The sequence below is a fragment of the Harpegnathos saltator genome, unplaced genomic scaffold (assembly GCF_003227715.2).
Source record: "Harpegnathos saltator strain DR-91 unplaced genomic scaffold, Hsal_v8.6 scaffold328, whole genome shotgun sequence".
Taxonomy (NCBI): domain Eukaryota; kingdom Metazoa; phylum Arthropoda; class Insecta; order Hymenoptera; family Formicidae; genus Harpegnathos; species Harpegnathos saltator.
The window spans coordinates 634,170-652,382 of NW_020230126.1; the positions used below are offsets into that span (position 1 = coordinate 634,170).

Sequence of the window (18,213 nt, forward strand, 5' to 3'; positions counted from 1 at the left end):
AGCTTCCCTCCACTCTCGGGAAGCCCTAAAAAAAGTTCTTTCTCTTGCGGATTCTTATAATAAGATCCGAGACCGCCGCGCCGCGCCGGCGGGGTATCGATGTACCTAATTGATTCGCGGCTTTGTAGCGGGGAAATAATTACTCGCGGCGGGATAAAAGTAGGCAACGCGTTTGCCGATATGACGCAAGATGCGTATCGGCTAGATGCAGCGAGATGCAATTAGTCGATCGACGGAATAACTCTGTGTTAACTCTGTGCAATCTCGATGTACAACACCGGGCGTCGTACATGCCTCGCAGCATTGTAACTGGATCTACGATCTGCAATTGTACGCCTCACGTATGCGCCTCCGTAAATTCCTTCGTGACATTTCGGCCGAGAAGAGTGGAGTAATCATCGAGTCACTCGGATTCGAGCGATTTTTCCCTCACATGAATACACCCCGCTGTGAATCGTCGGCTGAATATTTCCATTCGAAATTGAACGGCGAAGCCGACTTGTGCGCCTCGCCTGCGCCGATCGGAAGATACACGGCCTAATCGATCGAAATTCATACGGAGCCGGAGTCTACTGTAAGCCTGAGCGAAACATTCAGCCTTGCGCCTTCGAGCGGGGGTGTTTTCGTCGCTTCCAGTAAATTTCAGAGCTTCCACTCTGGGAAATTTCCGGAGTCACACGAAAGGGCGTAGAAAAGTCGCATCTACGTTAAATTATACACTCGCGTCGCTCCGCGCTCGATGGAATCTTACGCTGCGCCGGGTAATTTACGTTTCAACAACAATAATAATAATACATAAACAAGCGCGGAGAGAAGAAGGCTGATCGACCAAGCGGCGCGTCCTCGCGCGACAGGCGACTTTAAGCGGCGGCCCAGCTAGAACACGCGATTTGTCACGCCGATATATCGAACGTGTTCGTTGCGCGGCGCGCTGCGCCGCGCGGAGAAATATCATCGGTGTACCAATATCCCGGTAAGTGGAATATTCCGGTGGGAAGAGAGAAGTCGTACCATCGCTCATCCAGCGTGGCGTAACGTAGAATGTAAAACCCTTATCTCCACTGAGAGAATTCTCCGTACACTTTCCCTGCTCTCTCCTTCCACCTCCTCCTCCGCCTCCTCCCTTTTCTTTCATGTGCGAGGAGTATATCATTCCCCCGGCCCCTTCGGCAGCATCGTCGCCCTCCGTCCCCCCTGCTCTCCTCCCGCGTACCGTGGTACCGCGAAAAATCACCGCGTCTCCGGCGTTACGCCACAGCCGGCTAATATCGAACGACGAAACTCGCTCGCCCGTTCCTCCAAGGAGTCCTCCGCGCGCGCGGTTTCACCGATGCGGAAGCAGTTTGGGATATTATGGAAATACGATTTCCATTCTTCACGCTGCCTAGCCGCTCTCGGAAACTCTCCCTCCGCCCTCACCGCACCCCCTTCGCCGCCATCTCGGGCGTTGCAGTGCTCGCCGATAGGCCTCCAGACCAGAGAGAACGAGCACGCGTTGAGATTACGGGGATGAAGGACAAACGAGATAACGGCGGCGTCCGTGCGTGTCGCGCGGTGTGTATAAAGCGAAATCTCGGCGTTGGGGAGCGTCGAGAAGAGGCGAGAAGGACCGGGCGATGACGACGACGACGACGACGACGACGGCGACGATGGTAGTCGAATCGTGCAGTGGGAAAACCGGGGCATGGATCGTCGAGAGAGAGAGAGAGAGAGAGAGAGAGAGAGAGAGAGAGAGGAAGGGAGAGAGAGAAGAGACAGTCACCGCAGCCGCCGCGCTTGCGGAAGAGATAAAAGATAAAGAGCGACGGGAAAAGAGACCAAGAGGTGCCACTGAACGGAGAAAAACGCAAGAACAGAGAATGCTACCAAACGAGAAAGAACGGGTCACGACGGAAGCGACAAAGCACGATGATGAGAAAGGAAGACAGAGCGAGAGAGCACGGCGGACACACACAGAGCGCTCGGATGCGGGGGGAGGGCGGAGGGGGGAGGGAGCAAAGTTGCGAGGGGGTCGCGTAGGTGCAGCTATAACGGGTAGTTGTTGGTAGGACAGAGTGATGCATGGCTATGGGGTCGCCTGTTTCACCGCGAAATGTCGGCGCCGTGCGGCCGCCCTCGCGCAGCGAGGCTGCTCGCCTTTTACATACTCGACGTACCCTCTTCTCCAGCCCCCCGTCCTCCCCCCGCCCGCGCTCTCCCGTCGCGTCACCCAGCGAGTCTCCTGTCCTCATCCTCCGCTCTTTCGCCACCCTCGCCGCAGCTTCCTCCCTCTCTCTCTCTCTCTCTCTCTCTCTCTCTCTCTCTCTCTCTCTCTCTCTCTCTCTCTCTCTCTATCTCTCTCTCTATCTCTTTCTGCCTCTCTTGCGCTCTCCTCTCCTCGGTATCACTTTGTTTGCCTTTCCCGCGGCGGGCCGCGCGCGCGACGCAACGCGTCGCGTAACGTAACGTCGCGCGCGCGCTACCTTACTCGCGTACTCTTCTCACCCCCTCGCCCGCATATATCGATCGTACACGCACCCCCTCCCCGCGAATCGTCCGTACCCGCGATGCACGCCGCGTTGCACCTCTCTGCCGGCGTGTTCCTCGGCTCTCTTTCTCCCTCTCTCTCTCTCTCTCTCTCTCTCTCTCTCTCTCTCTCTCTCTCTCTCTCTCTCTCTCGTTGTTCTCGCAACGAGAGAATCCGTCGGATTATAACGCGCGTTTTCTATCAACCGTGGCGTAGCCGCTCGCTCCGACGCAAACGCAAACGCTAACGCCAACGCTAACGCGCGCGTTCGCTCGCGCGGGTTTCCGGGCCGTTTTGATTGCTCCCAGTGGAGGAGCAGCGGAATGTGTGTGTGTGTGTGTGTGTGAATTTCGTAATCCTAGACGTCGCTACATTCCGCCTGTTTGCTTTGTGTCGCTCGCGGCAGGCCGACGTCTTCCTCTTCCTCCTTTCGCATATTTTGCGCGCTCGTCAGGCCACGGCGGAGGGAACACCTCGGAGGAGAGGAGAGGGTTTCAGCAACAACAACGATGACGACGACGACGACGACGACAACGACAGCGAGCGAGGAAACGCGTGCGAGACGCCGCTGTAACCGTGCGGTTACAGCAGCGCGCGTGCATTCAGTCCGCTTTGAGTTAATTTTAATTACGGAGCGTCGCGTGAATTTATGCGGCACTTTGCATACTTCACGTGTGTTACCGTACAATTAGGGAGATCTTGCTCTAGAAAGTGCTCGGCGCTTACGCGAGCACGCCCGCGCCCGCGCGCGGTGTGATTCGCAGTAGACGACATATTTTAGTTGGGCTCGTTATCGCGCGGTAAACAGATCGTTTGGCTACGCGCTCGCAGACGACGACGACGACGACGACGACGACGAGCACGTCGTCGTGCGACATCGGGAACTGGGTCCTCCGGAGGAGGAGGAGGAGGAAGTCGGCTTTTCCCGCGAGTATTTCACGGACGGAACAACGCGCGCGAGTGTGCAGCTCGCGCGTTTTCTCAGCTTTTCTCCTGTTCACCGTCGCCGAGCATTCGGAGCACCTTCCGGTCGTTTCGTTCGGTATCGATCGCCGGCGTGCACGAAGCGCGACTCGAAACAGCCGGCGAGCTTTCGGCCCCGCGCGATACACGCGGAACACGCTGAGGATTGCGTTCGATGCCCCGCGCCAGCTCTCTCGTGCAAGCGAGTCTCGTCTCTGCTTTGGACTCGCAAGCGCAAGTAGGTGAGAGACCCGACACGTCGAGGCCGTACGGGCCGATAAAGTCGCTGGCGTGCTCGAAATATAGCGAGCTCCGAATAAGCGGGCTCGCCTTACCGGCGAGAAATGTGGAGTTAATGACGAATCGGCCCGACGTGTCGACGTTCCGCAAGTCGATAGTCAATGGCGCGCGCTATCGCGCGAGGTGTTCCTCCCTGCAGGAGGAGGACCGTCGGATGGTGCATGGCTCCTCCTCGTCAGTAAAAGAGGATTTTTTGGGACTCGGCTTTGGGGCTTCTTCTCGGCTTTCAGGTTTTGCAACACCAAATCGTAATACGAAATTGTAATGCAAACGGCAATGCAAAGAATTCTTTAAGAGCACATAGCATGAGATGTGTTGAGGTTATCCTAGGACATTCTCCGTTTCGGGCATGATCCCGGTGATCTTGGGGGATATCTTGGGATATACGTGGGGCAATTTTTTCTGCGCAGTCATTCAGTCATTGCGATGCTAATCAACAACGCGAGCGATCCTGAGAATATGGAGTCCGCCGGGCAGGACTCTGGCGAGATCGTGCAAAGTAATTGAAGATACGCGAGTCGCGTAGCTACGAGACGGACCGTATAAACGAGAGAACAAAGACTAAATGAAGGGTAGAGAGAGATCTCCTTTAGGCACGGCGTTTAGATCGCACCAGGCTTCGTTGAGTAAAGTATCAAGTACTCGCGCGTTCTGATTGTTTTACACGCTGTGTCACGTGTCGGTGCTGTTGCGCTTCCGATCGTACGAGATCCTTTGGCTTTTCAATTACGCACTTTCTGAATCCGCAGGAGGAAGGTTGGCCGAAGAGGTTGGCGCGACGATGAAGGAGGCGGGCGCGTTTTCTGACCGAAGGAAGCAGAACTCCGGGACACCCCACCAAGCCAATTCGGCTTCCGTGGGAGCCGGAAATTCTGTCCCCCTTCCGTCGAAATACGCGGGATTTTCTCTCTCCCTCTCCCTCTCTCTCTCTCTCTCTCTCTCTCTCTCTCTCTCTCTCTCTCTCTCTCTCCGCGTACGGTACTCGGTATTTCGCCACCATCCTCGAAACATTGCGCTGTTCCACGACTCCTGCAGCGTCGCTCTCGCAAAATCCGGTCGTTGACACGGCAACCGTTCTCATTCGCGCCGCGACGAGAGCGTCACAATCTGGGCCGTAGCGTTAATCGAGTTTAACGTACGAATAAACGTTGAGCGTCGCGCAGCGCGGATACATATCCCGGATACATACTTTACAGAGCGACCGGCAAATCGGCAGTCGGCCAATCGCGGAAATAGCAGCGTGCACGTACGTGCACACGTAGCGTGTGTGTGTGCGTGTGTGTGTGTGTATGTGCAAAGCGTTCAGCTCTTACCGGACGTGACGTCGTGGTAACGGCGGCGGCACGGGGCTGTGGAAATTATCCATCATCGAGTACGCGTCGTGCTCGACGGACTTGTGATCGAGGCCCTCGAGGTGATCGAGACGCAAGAGCTCGGCCTCCCGCGGCGAGTGGAGCTCACAGTGGGCTACGTGGAGCAACGGCCTCAGGGAAGAACCGCCTTCGCATCGTTGCTGCCGCGAAGGCGGCCTCGCCACCTGCCTGTCTAGACCATCCGCAGCGTGGTGTTCGTCGCCCCAGACCTCAAACTCACTCGCCGCCGAGTAATCGCCGAATCCGCCGTTGCCCTTCACCGTTGCGCACTTGCTGGTACCCTCAAGGGCGAGCCTGGGGCAGGAGGAGCTGCCCCTGCTACCCCGTTCGCGCTCTACGGCGCTCTCGCGTAGCTTCTCCTCTTTCCGCCGATACTTGACGAGGTACTCCTTGGTCGGCAACGAGAACGACAGGCTGCCGCGACGGTTGGATCGCCGGGGTGTCAGATTTCCGCCGGACGCCGCACGTTCGGCATCCAAAGCGGCCCCGCTGGCGAGGCTGGCGCTGCTGGGCCTTCTTGGCGCGCGGCTCTTCGTCTACTCCTACGGTCGCATGTCACACGTCGTTCAGCTCGCAAGGCGCCGTTGACACACACACAGAGAGAGAGAGAGAGAGAAAGACAGAGAGAGAGAGAGAGAGAGAGAGACAAAGAGAGAGAGAGAGAGAGATGTATGTGCGTGTTTGTGCGTGTGTTGCGTCCTCGAGCTTTTACGTTTAATCGAACCTCCGCGCTACAGTCGCGTTCACCGGGTTCATTGACCCCGAACGTTCACAGGTGAGCGCTTTCGCGGGCTTGGCTCCGCAGGGACGCACGGCTCAGGACGCACGGGCGCGGGAGTCGGTTAGCGTTAGGCACATTCCGCGCCCGTTGAAGACGAGGAAGAGAGAAGGAGGCCGCCGTTGCCGACGACGACGACGACGACGAGGACGACGACGAGGACGACGACGAGGACGACGAGAGAGCGGTGAGGAGAGAATGAGGAGAGAAGGAGGAGACCAAGTGGATGGAGGAGAAGGTGGAGTGCAAGAAGGGCGCTGCAGACTCCGCGCTACCGCTCGCGCGGCCGGCAGCCACGACACGGGGGGGAAACTAGCGTACGCAAACTTTGTTATCGATCTGTCAACGCCAGCGAGAAAGTTCAACTTCCGCCCGCGAGCGATGTTCGACACGGCGATTCAGCGTGCCGCTCCGCGAACGAGGAACCACCCGGGTTTTCCTTTTCCACGCCGACGGCGACGACGGCGACGACGACGACGGCGGCGGCGGCGGCGGCGGTGATGCTGGCCCGCTCCACGACGTCGTCCTTTCGTCCTTTCTCTTCGGGAACGGTGCGCGATGTTCCCGCGATCGCTGCCGGCAGCCCGTGAGGGAAATAATCGCGCGCTCGCTCGCCAGCACTGCGGAGGCGGCCCCGGAGAAACCGAAGAGGCAAACACCACTGTATCGACCGGCTCGCGTACTTTCACCACCTGTCACTTCTCTGCCAAAGGCCAACAACACCAAGGGAGCAGCAGACGGCGCGGAGCTGCTCGGAGAAGCGAAGGATCGTCGAGTCGAATGGCTGACGGCGACCAATTGACTCGCCGCTGGACGACCAGCGGATTCCGACGCGTGGCCGCCGACGAGCAGCTTCAGGCTGAGAAAGAAGACAGAGGCGCACACACACATACACACATGCACACACAGAACACACACACACACACACACACACGAACGGACGCACACCAGCGGCAGGGAGACAGCACGTTCGCACAGTTCACGTTGGAGAATTCAATCTGCACCCCTTTGTCGAAGGCACCTTCCGAGTCGTCTCGGTTCGTTCGGCTGACGCTCGCTCGCAGATATCCTCCCTCCCTCCCTCCCTCTCTCTCTCTCTCTCTCTCTTCCTCGCTCTTAGTCGCGAGCGCTGTCGCTGCTCGACTGTGCGAAAACTAATTGGGTCAGCGGACCGAGAACCCGCACACGCAAATCCTGCGCTGCTGCGGAGAGAGCGTGCACGGAGTAGCCCCGAAAATCCCCGGGCTTCAACGCGGAAACTACGAGGACGCGCGTCGAGGGGATGACGAAGTGTCGTCGGGGGAGGCCTGGACGTCGCTCCGTATCCGGAAGCTCCCGCAGCCGCGGAGCGCGAGAGCGGCAATGCCGCGAGAGAGGCTGTGCAGGGGTGTCCTCGCGGCTTCTTTCCGCCAACTTTCCACTACCCCGTCGATCTTCCCCAGCTGCTGCTCCTCCGTCGGAGCTTCAGGCCTCTCGCCGACCTCTACGGACACACCGCTCACCCTGGCCGGACGCGGCAAACGTCAAGAGCGCAGCGTGCCTTCGGCAGTCAACGGTTCGCTGATCGTGGCCACGACGGCGCCCGGTGTGATCCGGCGATTCACAGGTGCGCGGCGACGCTGGCAACTCGCGGAGGGTCGCGCGCGGTCCGGAGATAGCCGTTCCCCGTCACGGGGAGAGAGAGAGAGAGAGAGAGAGAGAGAGAAAGAGAGAGAGTGGCGCGGCCGCGCGGCGGAGTCACGAGGTCTCCTCTCTTCCTCCTGCGCTCGACGGCCTCTCGTTAATCTCTCGACTGATCCCGGGAGAGACACACTGGGACGCGCGCGAGACTGCGAGAGAGCGAGAGAGCGTTTCACAGCACTCGCTCAGGAGAGATGGCGGCGGCGGCGGCGACGGCGACGGCGACGGCGACGGCGGCGGCAGCAGCGGAGTCGGCGAGCGACCGCGGCAGCTGCGAATCAAAGACTGAAGGGGCCACGGCGCTGCAACGCCCGGCACAAAGTGACACTGAACGTCCCCACCACCTCGAGGCCAGATTCGGCGCGCGTGCGCCCACGCATGTCACCGACCCTCCCTTTCTTCGGATCCTCTGCTCCCCCGCGTTTCGGAGTCGCGACCCTCTCGAGGAAACGCCGCCACGCGGAGGGTGCGGTCACTACTCGGATCGTCGCACGTCGCCGCCGTCGTGCTTGCCCGTCCTCGCGCGCGCTCTCCTCCGTGTGTCTTACACGCGCGAGGGTCGCACGCGCCAGGGTGCCTTGGCGAATCTACCCCTTTCCGGGCTGACGCGTCAAAGAGGAGGAAAAAGAGCAGCGCACCTTCAGACCCTCCGCCCCGACGTGTTTGCAGATTTTCGTGCGCGCCTCTCTTCTTACGCGCAGCTCTTTCATCCCCGTGTTGTTGTTGCTCTTGTAGCGTCTGTTGGTATTATCTTCATCTCGAGTGGAGAACGCGACTGGATTGGATTAGGGATTACGGCTGCGATTAGGGTGAAACGCTCAAAGGACGGTTTCTTCCCTTTTTTCCGTGTCGTGCGTAAATTCTCCCCAATTTAATATTGTTAAACACTCTCGTATGTAAGGAGAGTGACGAAAAATCTCGACTGGAAGATATCGATCCTGCCGGCGCGGGAGCACGCGACTCTCTCGCAAGAGAGCCTCTAACGCGCCCGAGCAAGAAGGGGTAGAGAACGGGGGTGTGCATTTGAAACTGAGATTTAACGGCGACGAGACGTGCGTTCGGCTTGCACTCGGCAGCTTTTGGACAAACGAATGCCGGAGCAGCAGACAAGAGAGCAGACGCTGCTACGGCGGAGGGGAAGGGGGGAGGGATACGTAACGTCATTCGCATTTGGCGTTTTTAAACATATACGAGCGCCGAAGTGCCGGCAAAGGGGAAAAGCCGCGCTTTTTAAGGACACGCGCGCGCTACGTGCTAGATTTAATTTGGTATCGCCGCGTCTCGTTCTGCCGCGCTGCGAGTACAACTTTTCGAGACACTATGTACACGCGGCCGCAAACACACGTAACAGACGCGTGCGCACGTGTAATGCCACCCTTGCCGCAGCCGGACGGCGCAACGTCGACGAGAGAAATGGCAGTGCGCGTGCGTCGCGCCGCCGGTGAACGTACAGACGGGGCGAAAAAGCGTAACAGCGAGGGATGAGGGAGAGGGAACGAGGAATATATATATATATATAGAGAGAGAGAGAGACAGAGGGGGGGGGAAGGAGAGGAGCACACGGTGGTGGGTCTCGTGGACATTGAACACTTGTATTTTTGATTCGGGGTGAAAGATCGCGCGCGCAACCGCGACCTCGCTGATCTCTCGCTGATCTTGCTGATTTCATCTGCGTTCTCAGCTTAGCCGCTCCCGTTCGCAACGCGGCCTCTTCTCGTCCGTCGATTTTTCCGCGGAGCGAGCCCGAGTGTGTACAGTCCGTCTTCGCTCGAAATTATTACAGCGCGTGCTGACGGTGAGAGAGATACGTCGGCCGATCGATCATTTATCGCGCGGAGACTCGCGGAGATCGCCCGCGCCGGGGCGCCTCTCTAAGCGCTCGACACCACTTTGTTTTCTCCTTCTCTCTCTCTCTCTCTCTCTCTCTCTCTTACACGCACACAAGGGTCGCGAGGGCGATCGGAAGGAAGTTTAATTATCTCTTCGGCGCGTCACGTCGCGGTCGTTGATACTCGCTCGCGCTTGCGCGCGCGTGTACGTATGCACTCACCCCCTCACACACATACACACAAACGCGTCCGCTGGTCGTGTCGACTCCTGGCAGGCAGAAAGGAAGGAAGGAAGGAAGGAAGGAAGGAAGATGGATGTGTGGAGAAGTTGTCTTATCCTCCGCGCATCCGCCAAAATCCACCGCGGCAGCCTACAACGTTTACCCTTTTAACGGGGGATGCTGGCGGCGGCGGCGGCGGCGGGGAGGCGACAGTGCCGCCACCGCCACCGCCACCGCCTCCACCGCCACTCATAGCGTTCGCTATTCTTCGGTGCTCTAAACTACCGCCTGGAACTCTGGAACTCCAGCCTGGAACGCATCGTGTGTACGTGTATATGCGGGTGGATGGAACACGACCGCGTATGACCTCCGGGGGGTATGACGGCGGAAGGGCACGAGGGTGGGCGAGGGCGAAGAAGAGGGTGGGAGGGAGCGGAGGGGGGAGGGGGAGGACGGGAGAAAATTTGCGACAGGCTCTTTGATGTCGCTTAAACAGAAAACGCCACCTCTCCCCATCCCCTGCGCGCGCGCCTCCCGCAACCCCTGCCGCGTCGTGGCGCGCGCGCGGCGTAGTAGGACCTTCCCTCCTTCTCTCTCCTTCGTATCCTGTACTTTCCCCTGCTGTCCTTCCAGCACCTTCGTAAAACGTCCGACGTCTTTGAATTCCTCCCGACCCTCCTCCTATCTTCATTCTCCCGTCGCGCGCTCTTATCGTGCATCTCCTTAGTTCTTTAGTCCTGGTCGTTTTGTGACGCGCGCTGCCTGCCCGCCCGCCCGCCTGCCGACGACGACGTCGACGACGACGACGTCGACGACGACGACGTCGACGACCAAGACGACGATGGAGATATCGCCTGCCCTTCTCCGTGCCATAAGCACTCATTTGTTCTCCTTATCTCCTCGATAGTCACTTCTCCGCCTTTGGGACGACGACCTGTCCGGATGTACGGAGCGTCCCCGGCTTTCTTCCCGTCCCTTGCTCGCGGATGACTCCGGAGGACGATCCACATTGTGCAGGCGGCCTTAACTGACGGTAGTGAAATAAGGGAATAAATTGAAAATGAGAGCCATTTCCCAAGGTCATTTCGGAGCCGTCGCGAATTCTTCAGAAATTTTAGTCGCGTCAAGACGCGCGTGCGTTTGCCCTCTCTCTCTCTCTCTCTCTCCCTCCCTCTTTCCTGTTCTTGTCTTTGATGTGTAATTCCCGTGATATTGTCGTTTCGGAGCAGGCGGGTGCGATTCCCTCGGTGTGTTATGGATTCTCATGCGGCTCTCCAGTTGGTTCTCGCGATTTTATCGCAGAGGCGCAGGGCGCTCCGCAAATAATATCGCGCATGAGGTAATCAGCGCAGGCGGGCAGGCTAGATTATTGTTATTCCACCTGATATATTTATTCCGCGCGATATCATAAATTCCCGCTCGTTTGACGAGTAATTTGCTCGCGAGTTTTAATTGAATTCAGAGTCTCTTTTTATTTCCGCCCGGCAAGCGCGATCCCGCGAATGATCCGGCGGTGTAAATTTCCTCGAGGTTGTTGGCCCAATTTTCGAGCGATCCTCCCGGGGGGGCTTCGAACAATTCAGCAGGAGGCAATCCACGCGGACACGCGGAGGGAGGACGCGTTGTGCCGCGTAGCGCGCGGCTCGAATCTTTCCTCACGTTTCCGAGACGGCCGCAGCCGGCGTCCCATGTGAATGCACTTTTGCATAATTAATAGCACTTCGTTATTCCATTGATGCGTCCATGCGATACTCGCTGTAAGGATCGTTATAATGTGCCCCAGTTTCGCCGTTTATGTACCGTGCAGATTATCGCGCGTGCATACGTCGGATTACGTTGCGTGTGCGTTTCCGCGGCCGCACACGCGTAGCGTCGACGCTAACCTTCAATGAACAACCCACTTGTCTTGCCGCTTGTAATCCGCCGTGCGGTAAATCGAGCGGCAAAAAGTGCACGCGCGAGCGCAAGCGGTCGCCGAGAGAGAGAGAGAGAGAGAGAGAGAGAGAGAGAGAGAGAGAGAGGAGAGAGAAAGGCGCCGCCGGCTGAGGAGAATGGCAACATCTGCAGAAAAATGTCATAGTTGCCGCGGAAGGTGTAACCGCGACGTCTCGGCGCGCGTTTCAATTGACAGTGACGGAACGCAATCGGCGGTTCACCTCGCGGCGGCCATCCGGTATCGAGCGATTCGACCTATGTGCGAACGTCAGGGTGCTGCCGATCGAGAAGAAAGAGAAAGATAGACCGGGCAAGGGCGAGGGGAGAGCGAGGGTGAAAGGCTGGGCGAGGTGGAGCCCGCGTCGTCATTATCCGAACCAATTTTCTACAACGTACGTTACATCTCGAGTATCCTCAGTGGGATTTACCGTGCTGCAAAGAGAGCCCGAAGATGTTACCGTGCGTACGAGCGTGGCTGGCAAGTGTGCGCGCGCGCGAAAGAGAGAGAGAGAGAGAGAGAGAGAGAGAGAGAGGAGGAGGAGAGAAGGAGAACGGAAGAATGGTCGATTTCATATGAATGCATTCCATGCAAATGCGCCGGCGAAGATAGAGAGCAAGAGAAGAAAAAGTTGCGGCGCGACGAGGGACGAGAGCGAGCGGGGCGAGCGGGGAACGACGATGCGGAGATAATTGGGTGAATACATTTGGGCCTGTGGTGCGCCCGCGGAAATATATTTCTCAGCCTGGGCCTGCTCTCTGTTGCATTATGCACGCGTTTACGTATCTACGTACGTGCGTCGTACACGCCAGAGGAGGACACACAAACGCGCGCGCGTACTTCGGAGCGAAACGAGCTCCGTGCATCGGCTCTGTACGCCGAGTGACTCAGGTAGCTCGTGATTTAAAAAGGGAAACGACAGAGAGGAGATTCCCCGTCGAGGAGCCTCGAGGAGACCTCAACCGTCTCAGGCCGCTCGTCGTTCTCTCTATCGCCCGCTCGCTCGCTCGCTCGCGCTCTCACTCTCTTTCAAGCATTGTCTAGCACTGGCGATTGTTCACTTGCGAGCGGCCGATAGACGAGAGAGGATCGCCGAGTAGTATTCTCGCGCGTCCCGATCGATGCCTTACATCTAGATCTTTCCATACGTCAACGTAAAATGTAGTACGCAGGACTCGTCTGTGTAGCGCGTGAGAGAGAGAGAGAGAGAGAGAGAGAGAGAGAGAAAGAGAGAGAGAGAGAGAGAGAGAGAGAAAAAGAGAGGAGATAGAAAACTGGAATTTGCGGAGGTGACCATCCTCAGCGAAAATGTCACGTGCAAAGAATCCGCCGATGCAGCTGGCGTTCTTCAAGCGCAGATCTACCTTGGAAATTTGTCCGTCCGGCGCGAGGACACTTTTATTCCACACGCGGCTCCATCTCCTTGTATATATCATCCTTTGCATTTTGGACTATCTATCGCGCGCGTGATTATGAAATTGATGTAACGACAACGACGCCTCTAGCGCGTCCAAGGACAAAAGATCAGAGAACACGATGAGCGCATTCTTTAGGCTGGGAGAGAGCGATGCGACGAAAATGGCGCACGTGCGCGCACCCAGAGGGATAAATGTCCGGATATCAAGCTGCAAAATCGCACGCACGCGCTCGCTCGTCCCGTTCGATATCTCGCAGCCGCACAGTGGGACAAATGGGTCTTTTTGTGGACAAAAATCGCTAGACGGCGTAATTCTTAACCGATTTCCACGCTTTTTTTTTAATTTACTCGCGATGAATTGCTCTGCAATCGTATCGAGCCCGTTTTTTAAATCAGGCCCTCAATTCAAAATGGCGGACGCGCAAATTTGTCAAATGTATAAAACCTGTAAAATATCGAACATTTTCGGATCGGACAATGTTTATACGGGCTTTTAAGGCCTCCGAGATACATATGTAAGATCGAAATTCTCAGTTTTTGCCAGTGGAGAGGATCTGCAGTGACCCGATATATTTTATACCTGTCTGATATCCCCACATTATCAATGTATTCTACTAATGAGTTTGCGTATATATATTGCACATTTATATATATATATAATATATATATATGTAACATATATTGCTGGATTATTTATGAATTCCATAGTTTAACGTAAAATCCTGATATAGGTGACAGCATATCAAGTCAGTACTCAGATGAAAATAACGGATTAAAATCAATCGTGTGAACTGGCTGTGTTAATGATGGTAATACTTATCTCCTTTTGTTCTGACGATTTCGTCATGTGCTAAAATGTTTAGTATATTTTTGTCTTTTTTGTAATTAAATAATATTTTGCAATATAATTTTTTATAATTTTGTATTATTTTTCATTGGCTACTTCTCGGGAGGTGCGCAAGAAGCAAGCAATAAGATTTTTAGAAAATCTCGTGCCCAACATAGCAGATGCAGTCGTGACGAACTACTAATGAAGATATTATGCAGTATCTTCTAATATCATCAGATCTGGTAATTAGTAGTCTAAGGGTAACACCCAAAAAAAAGAGAAATATTTATCTGCAGAAGCTAAAGAGTTATTACTTAATTGAAACAAAACAGCTTTATACGCAAAATGACAATTTTGTACATTTTGACAAAATGTTACAATAAATGTAAGTAAGATATGTTATAAATATGTTACAATATAAGTTTGTTAAGATACATTATAGACATATATGTCATGTTATAGATATGTTGTGTTACAGATGAGTTGTGTTATAAGTGTTTTGCGTTATAGATGTATTATGAATATATCATAGATGTTATAGATGTTTAAATATATAACAAAGTATATACAAAGTGTTTAAACAGAAAAACATAGTGAAATATCAAAACCACAATAAAATACAAAAAGTATGAAAAATAATATAAAATTATAAAAAATAATATTGCAAAATATTATTTAATTACAAAAAAGACAAAAATATACTAAACATTTTAGTGCATGATGAAATCGTCAGAATAAAAGGTGCGTATTACCATCATTAATACAGCCAGTTCACACGATTGACTTTAATCCGTTATTTTCATCTGAGTACTGACTTGATATGCTGTCACCTATATCAGGATTTTACGTTAAATTATGGAATTCATAAATAATCCAGCATATGTTACATATATATATATATATATATATATGCAATATATATAAGCAAACTCATTAGTAGAATACATTGATAATGTGGGGATATCAGGCAGGTATAAGATATATCGGGCCACTGCAGATCCTCTCCACTGGCAAACTCTCCACTGAGAATTTCGATCTTACATATGTATCTCGGAGGCCTTAAAAGCCCGTATAAACATTGTCCGATCCGAAAATGTTCGATATTTTACAGGTTTTATACATTTGACAAATTTGCGCGTCCGCCATTTTGAATTGAGGGCCTGCCTTAAAAAACGGGCTCGATACGATTGTAGAGCAATTCATCGCGAGTAAATTAAAAAAAAAAAGCATGGAAATCGGTTTAGAATTACGCCGTCTAGCGAATTTTCTCCACAAAAAGACCCATTTGTCCCACTGTGCGCCGTGCCGACGAAGAAGGTACTCGTTCTCGACGGTGCGACGAAGGGGAAGAAGAAACGCGCGCGTGTGTGCCAGCGCGTATTCCGCTCGAGGTCCATCAAATCGGGCGTGTACACTCGCCGGCGCGACGAAAACGAGCTCCCCCCCCCTCCCCGGCAAACGGGACAAATGGAGTTCACGGTCGGCCTGCCGAGGAAAAGGCCGTGATTTAAAGAACGCAGCGCGGCGAGCAAGCGGCTCCGCGGAGGCTCGCGCAGACGCCGGATCCGCCGCACAGCGAGGGCCATTGTCTGCGCCGCGATCGCCCATTAAGCTCGCGTAACCGGCGCGCCGCACCGCGCCGCGCCGCGCCGCGCCGCGCGTCGCATGACGGATCGATCCGCGAAGTCCGTCGCGCGTCCGCCTTCTCTCGTTCGCGCAACCGTTTGGAAGTACCGGCCTCGCTTAATATCATATCCCGACGGATATTATGATGTCCGCTCCGCGCGCGCGCTTGCGAGTCCTGTTTACCTAGCTCCGGACGAACAGACGGGCAGACGAACAGGGACGGACGGATGGACGGACGGACGGGTGGCATAATTCAAATCAGACCTGCGTGTTGCATTTAGCCGGCGTCGCCGATAACGCAGCGCGGCGCGTTTGGCCGGATGCCAATCTCGGCCCCCGCGGCCGCCGCCGCCGCCGCCGCCTCCTCTCTATCGCTCCTTCCAGTTGTACGCTTCCGTGCTTCCCCAGTTCGAAAGACATCGGAAGCGCGAAAGGTATATCGACCGCGTGCGCGCCAAGCCAGAACTTATTTCGGTCTCGGATAATCCGAGGCACGGCCAGCCGCTCCTCCGCGAGTCCTCCTCCGGAGCGGCCGGGCGAGCCGCCTCGCTGCGTTCTCTCGGTGATCTTGGAGGGCGCGAGACCACGTCGAGGAGGAGGAAATTGTCAAGGCTAGTCTGCGAACTCTGCGCGGCCCTGCGCGGAAGAGCGATGGCCGATCTCGATTCGATTTCCAGAAAATTCATCCTTTTCCGAAAGTCGAGTTTGTTTCTCAGTCCGAGGGAATCGATTTTTCCGACCGTGTCCTCCGTGTTACAAATACATGTTCGTCGATGTGGTTTCATTTAATGAAGAACGCAACAGGGCTTAATGTTTGAAGGAATAGATTTGTACAAAGAGGGAAGCCGCTGTAAGGCGGAACGTTTCGAGGGTGAGAGAACTGCCGCGACCGAGACGACGATGAAAGTAATATAATTGTAGGACTCTGAGATTTGCAATCAAAACAGGAGAACAAAATATTAGAGCCGTGAATTTTGTGTTTCAGGCTTCGCTTCCGCGAAGCTTCGCGGCATTAACGACAAGTAATGAAATTCCGAGGCGGGGGATGTTCGAACGATATTATTAATTGCACACGGAATCTCATTACACTCCGCGGAATTAGTTTCACCGGGGGTATTTCAGTATTTCAAATCTTCCGATACCGAGTTCGCAGCCTTGAAGTCGAATTATCCGCAGCCTCGGACTTCAACTTGGAGCGTTTTACACGCCGGAGTTTCGAATATACATACACAGTACCGCGCGCAGCTACAAGATACACAATCGATCCGCGATTGTCGATGCAGAAACGTAATGCGTCTCGATCTCGAGCGGATTCGGAGCGGATTCAGCTCGTTTATGAGTCGCAGTTTGCTTATGAATTCGAGCGAGCCCAGGCGGCTGTTACGTGCCAGAGGCGATTATCGGGATGATAGGACGCGAGGCTGTCGCGCGATAGCGTTCCGCGACGAGTTGGAGTCTCGCCGCCGAGCATCGATACGGATAGAGAGAGGAAGGGAGGGGGAGAGAGAGAGAGAGAGAGAGAGAGAGAGAGAGAGAGAGAGAGAGAGAGAGAGAGAGAGAGAGAGAGAGAGAGATGTCCCAGGCGGTGTTAATCTCGCAAGCCCGCGGATTTCGAGCGATCGGATCTGCGGCGATTGGAGTCAGCGTCGGCGAGATTCGCCAACTAATAGGACCAGCGAGAAAGACAGAGAGTGCGAGAGGGAGGAGGGAGGAAGACGAGAGAGAGAGAGAGAGAGAGAGAGAGAGAGAGACGACTCGACCATTAGTAAATTGAATCGACCATTAGCGGCGGCCAGCCGGATACAGAGTGCGCGCGTCTTCTCAGGCGGCCGACTTGAAGGGGATTCCATGGTGGCGCGCTGCCGCGTACATCGCGGGGCGGCGGGGCTCGAGGGGGAGAGGGTAATAACTGCGTTACCACCCCGTGCCAACCCCCGGCGCAAGTGCCCTCTGTGCATTCCGTAGCGCTCGGGCGCGCTCGCGCGGACCGCGCTCTGTGGCGATAATCTCCTCTTGTGTTCCACGCTCGCTTTTATACGCGAGCGAGCGTGTACACGGCTCGCGCGAGCGAGCGAGCGTAGTGCGCGTACGCGCGATCGTGCGTCGTCGGTGGGTCGAGAGATCGCGTGTAAGTAGGTGGGTAGTGTAGACGGCTATGTACGTACACGCGGGGCGCTTCCGGAGAACATAAAGAGAGCCCGACCGAAATCGCGGTTGCTGCCGGTGCAGGGTGACTGGGGTTCTCTCTCGCTGGAGCTCCCTCTTTCTCGCCCCGCGCGCGCTCTCTCTCTCTCTCTCTCTCTCTCTCTCTCTCTCTCTCGCTCGCTCTCGCCAGGGCTCGACTCACTGCAAATAAAGCCTCAGCCGCGCGGTTTGTTTGAAACATTGAGCAAACGTCGGTTGTTTAACCGGGCGGAGAAGCTAGACAACGCTCGAACGACGAAAGAGATAAAGATAGCTGCAGCAAAAGGCCGGAAGACGGAGTGAGTAGGCGAGGGAAGTGGGCGGGGGAGGGGAAGAGGAGACGGAGGAGACGCGTCTTTAACCCGTCGACGATGCGCAAATCCTTACCGAATCTATTTATTGGCTTGCCTTGCGAAATGCAGCCGAAGTGCGTGCGACTTGTCGCGCGACGACCGCCGACGAGGCTAAGGCGGATTTACCGGAGAGTGGCTTAACGAGGTTCGCTCGGGAGCGCGAGCTAGAGCGGGTTCTCTCCGTTCGAGAGTCGCGTGACTGCGTCGGTTATCGGGTTCTT

The 18,213-nt window shown here is 55.3% G+C and overlaps 1 protein-coding gene across 10 annotated transcripts in view; it reads right to left on the reverse strand.

The window, feature by feature from the left end:
* Ten-a (Teneurin-a transmembrane protein) overlaps window positions 1-18,213 on the reverse strand; it is a 664,333-nt gene that overhangs the window by 102,556 nt on the left and 543,564 nt on the right. The window contains exons 1-2 of one of the 10 annotated variants that reach the window (XM_025300078.1): window positions 6,869-7,898; window positions 5,083-5,684 (exon numbers count right to left, since the gene is read on the reverse strand). The exons of 8 other annotated variants lie outside the window; for them this stretch is intronic. In XM_025300078.1, coding sequence (XP_025155863.1) covers window positions 5,083-5,138 — 56 coding nt within the window. In that variant the 5' untranslated portion in view covers window positions 5,139-5,684; window positions 6,869-7,898. Of the gene's footprint in view, window positions 1-5,082; window positions 6,780-6,868; window positions 7,899-18,213 lie in introns of those variants that run through there. One more of the 10 variants, XM_025300077.1, reaches the window with a different exon arrangement.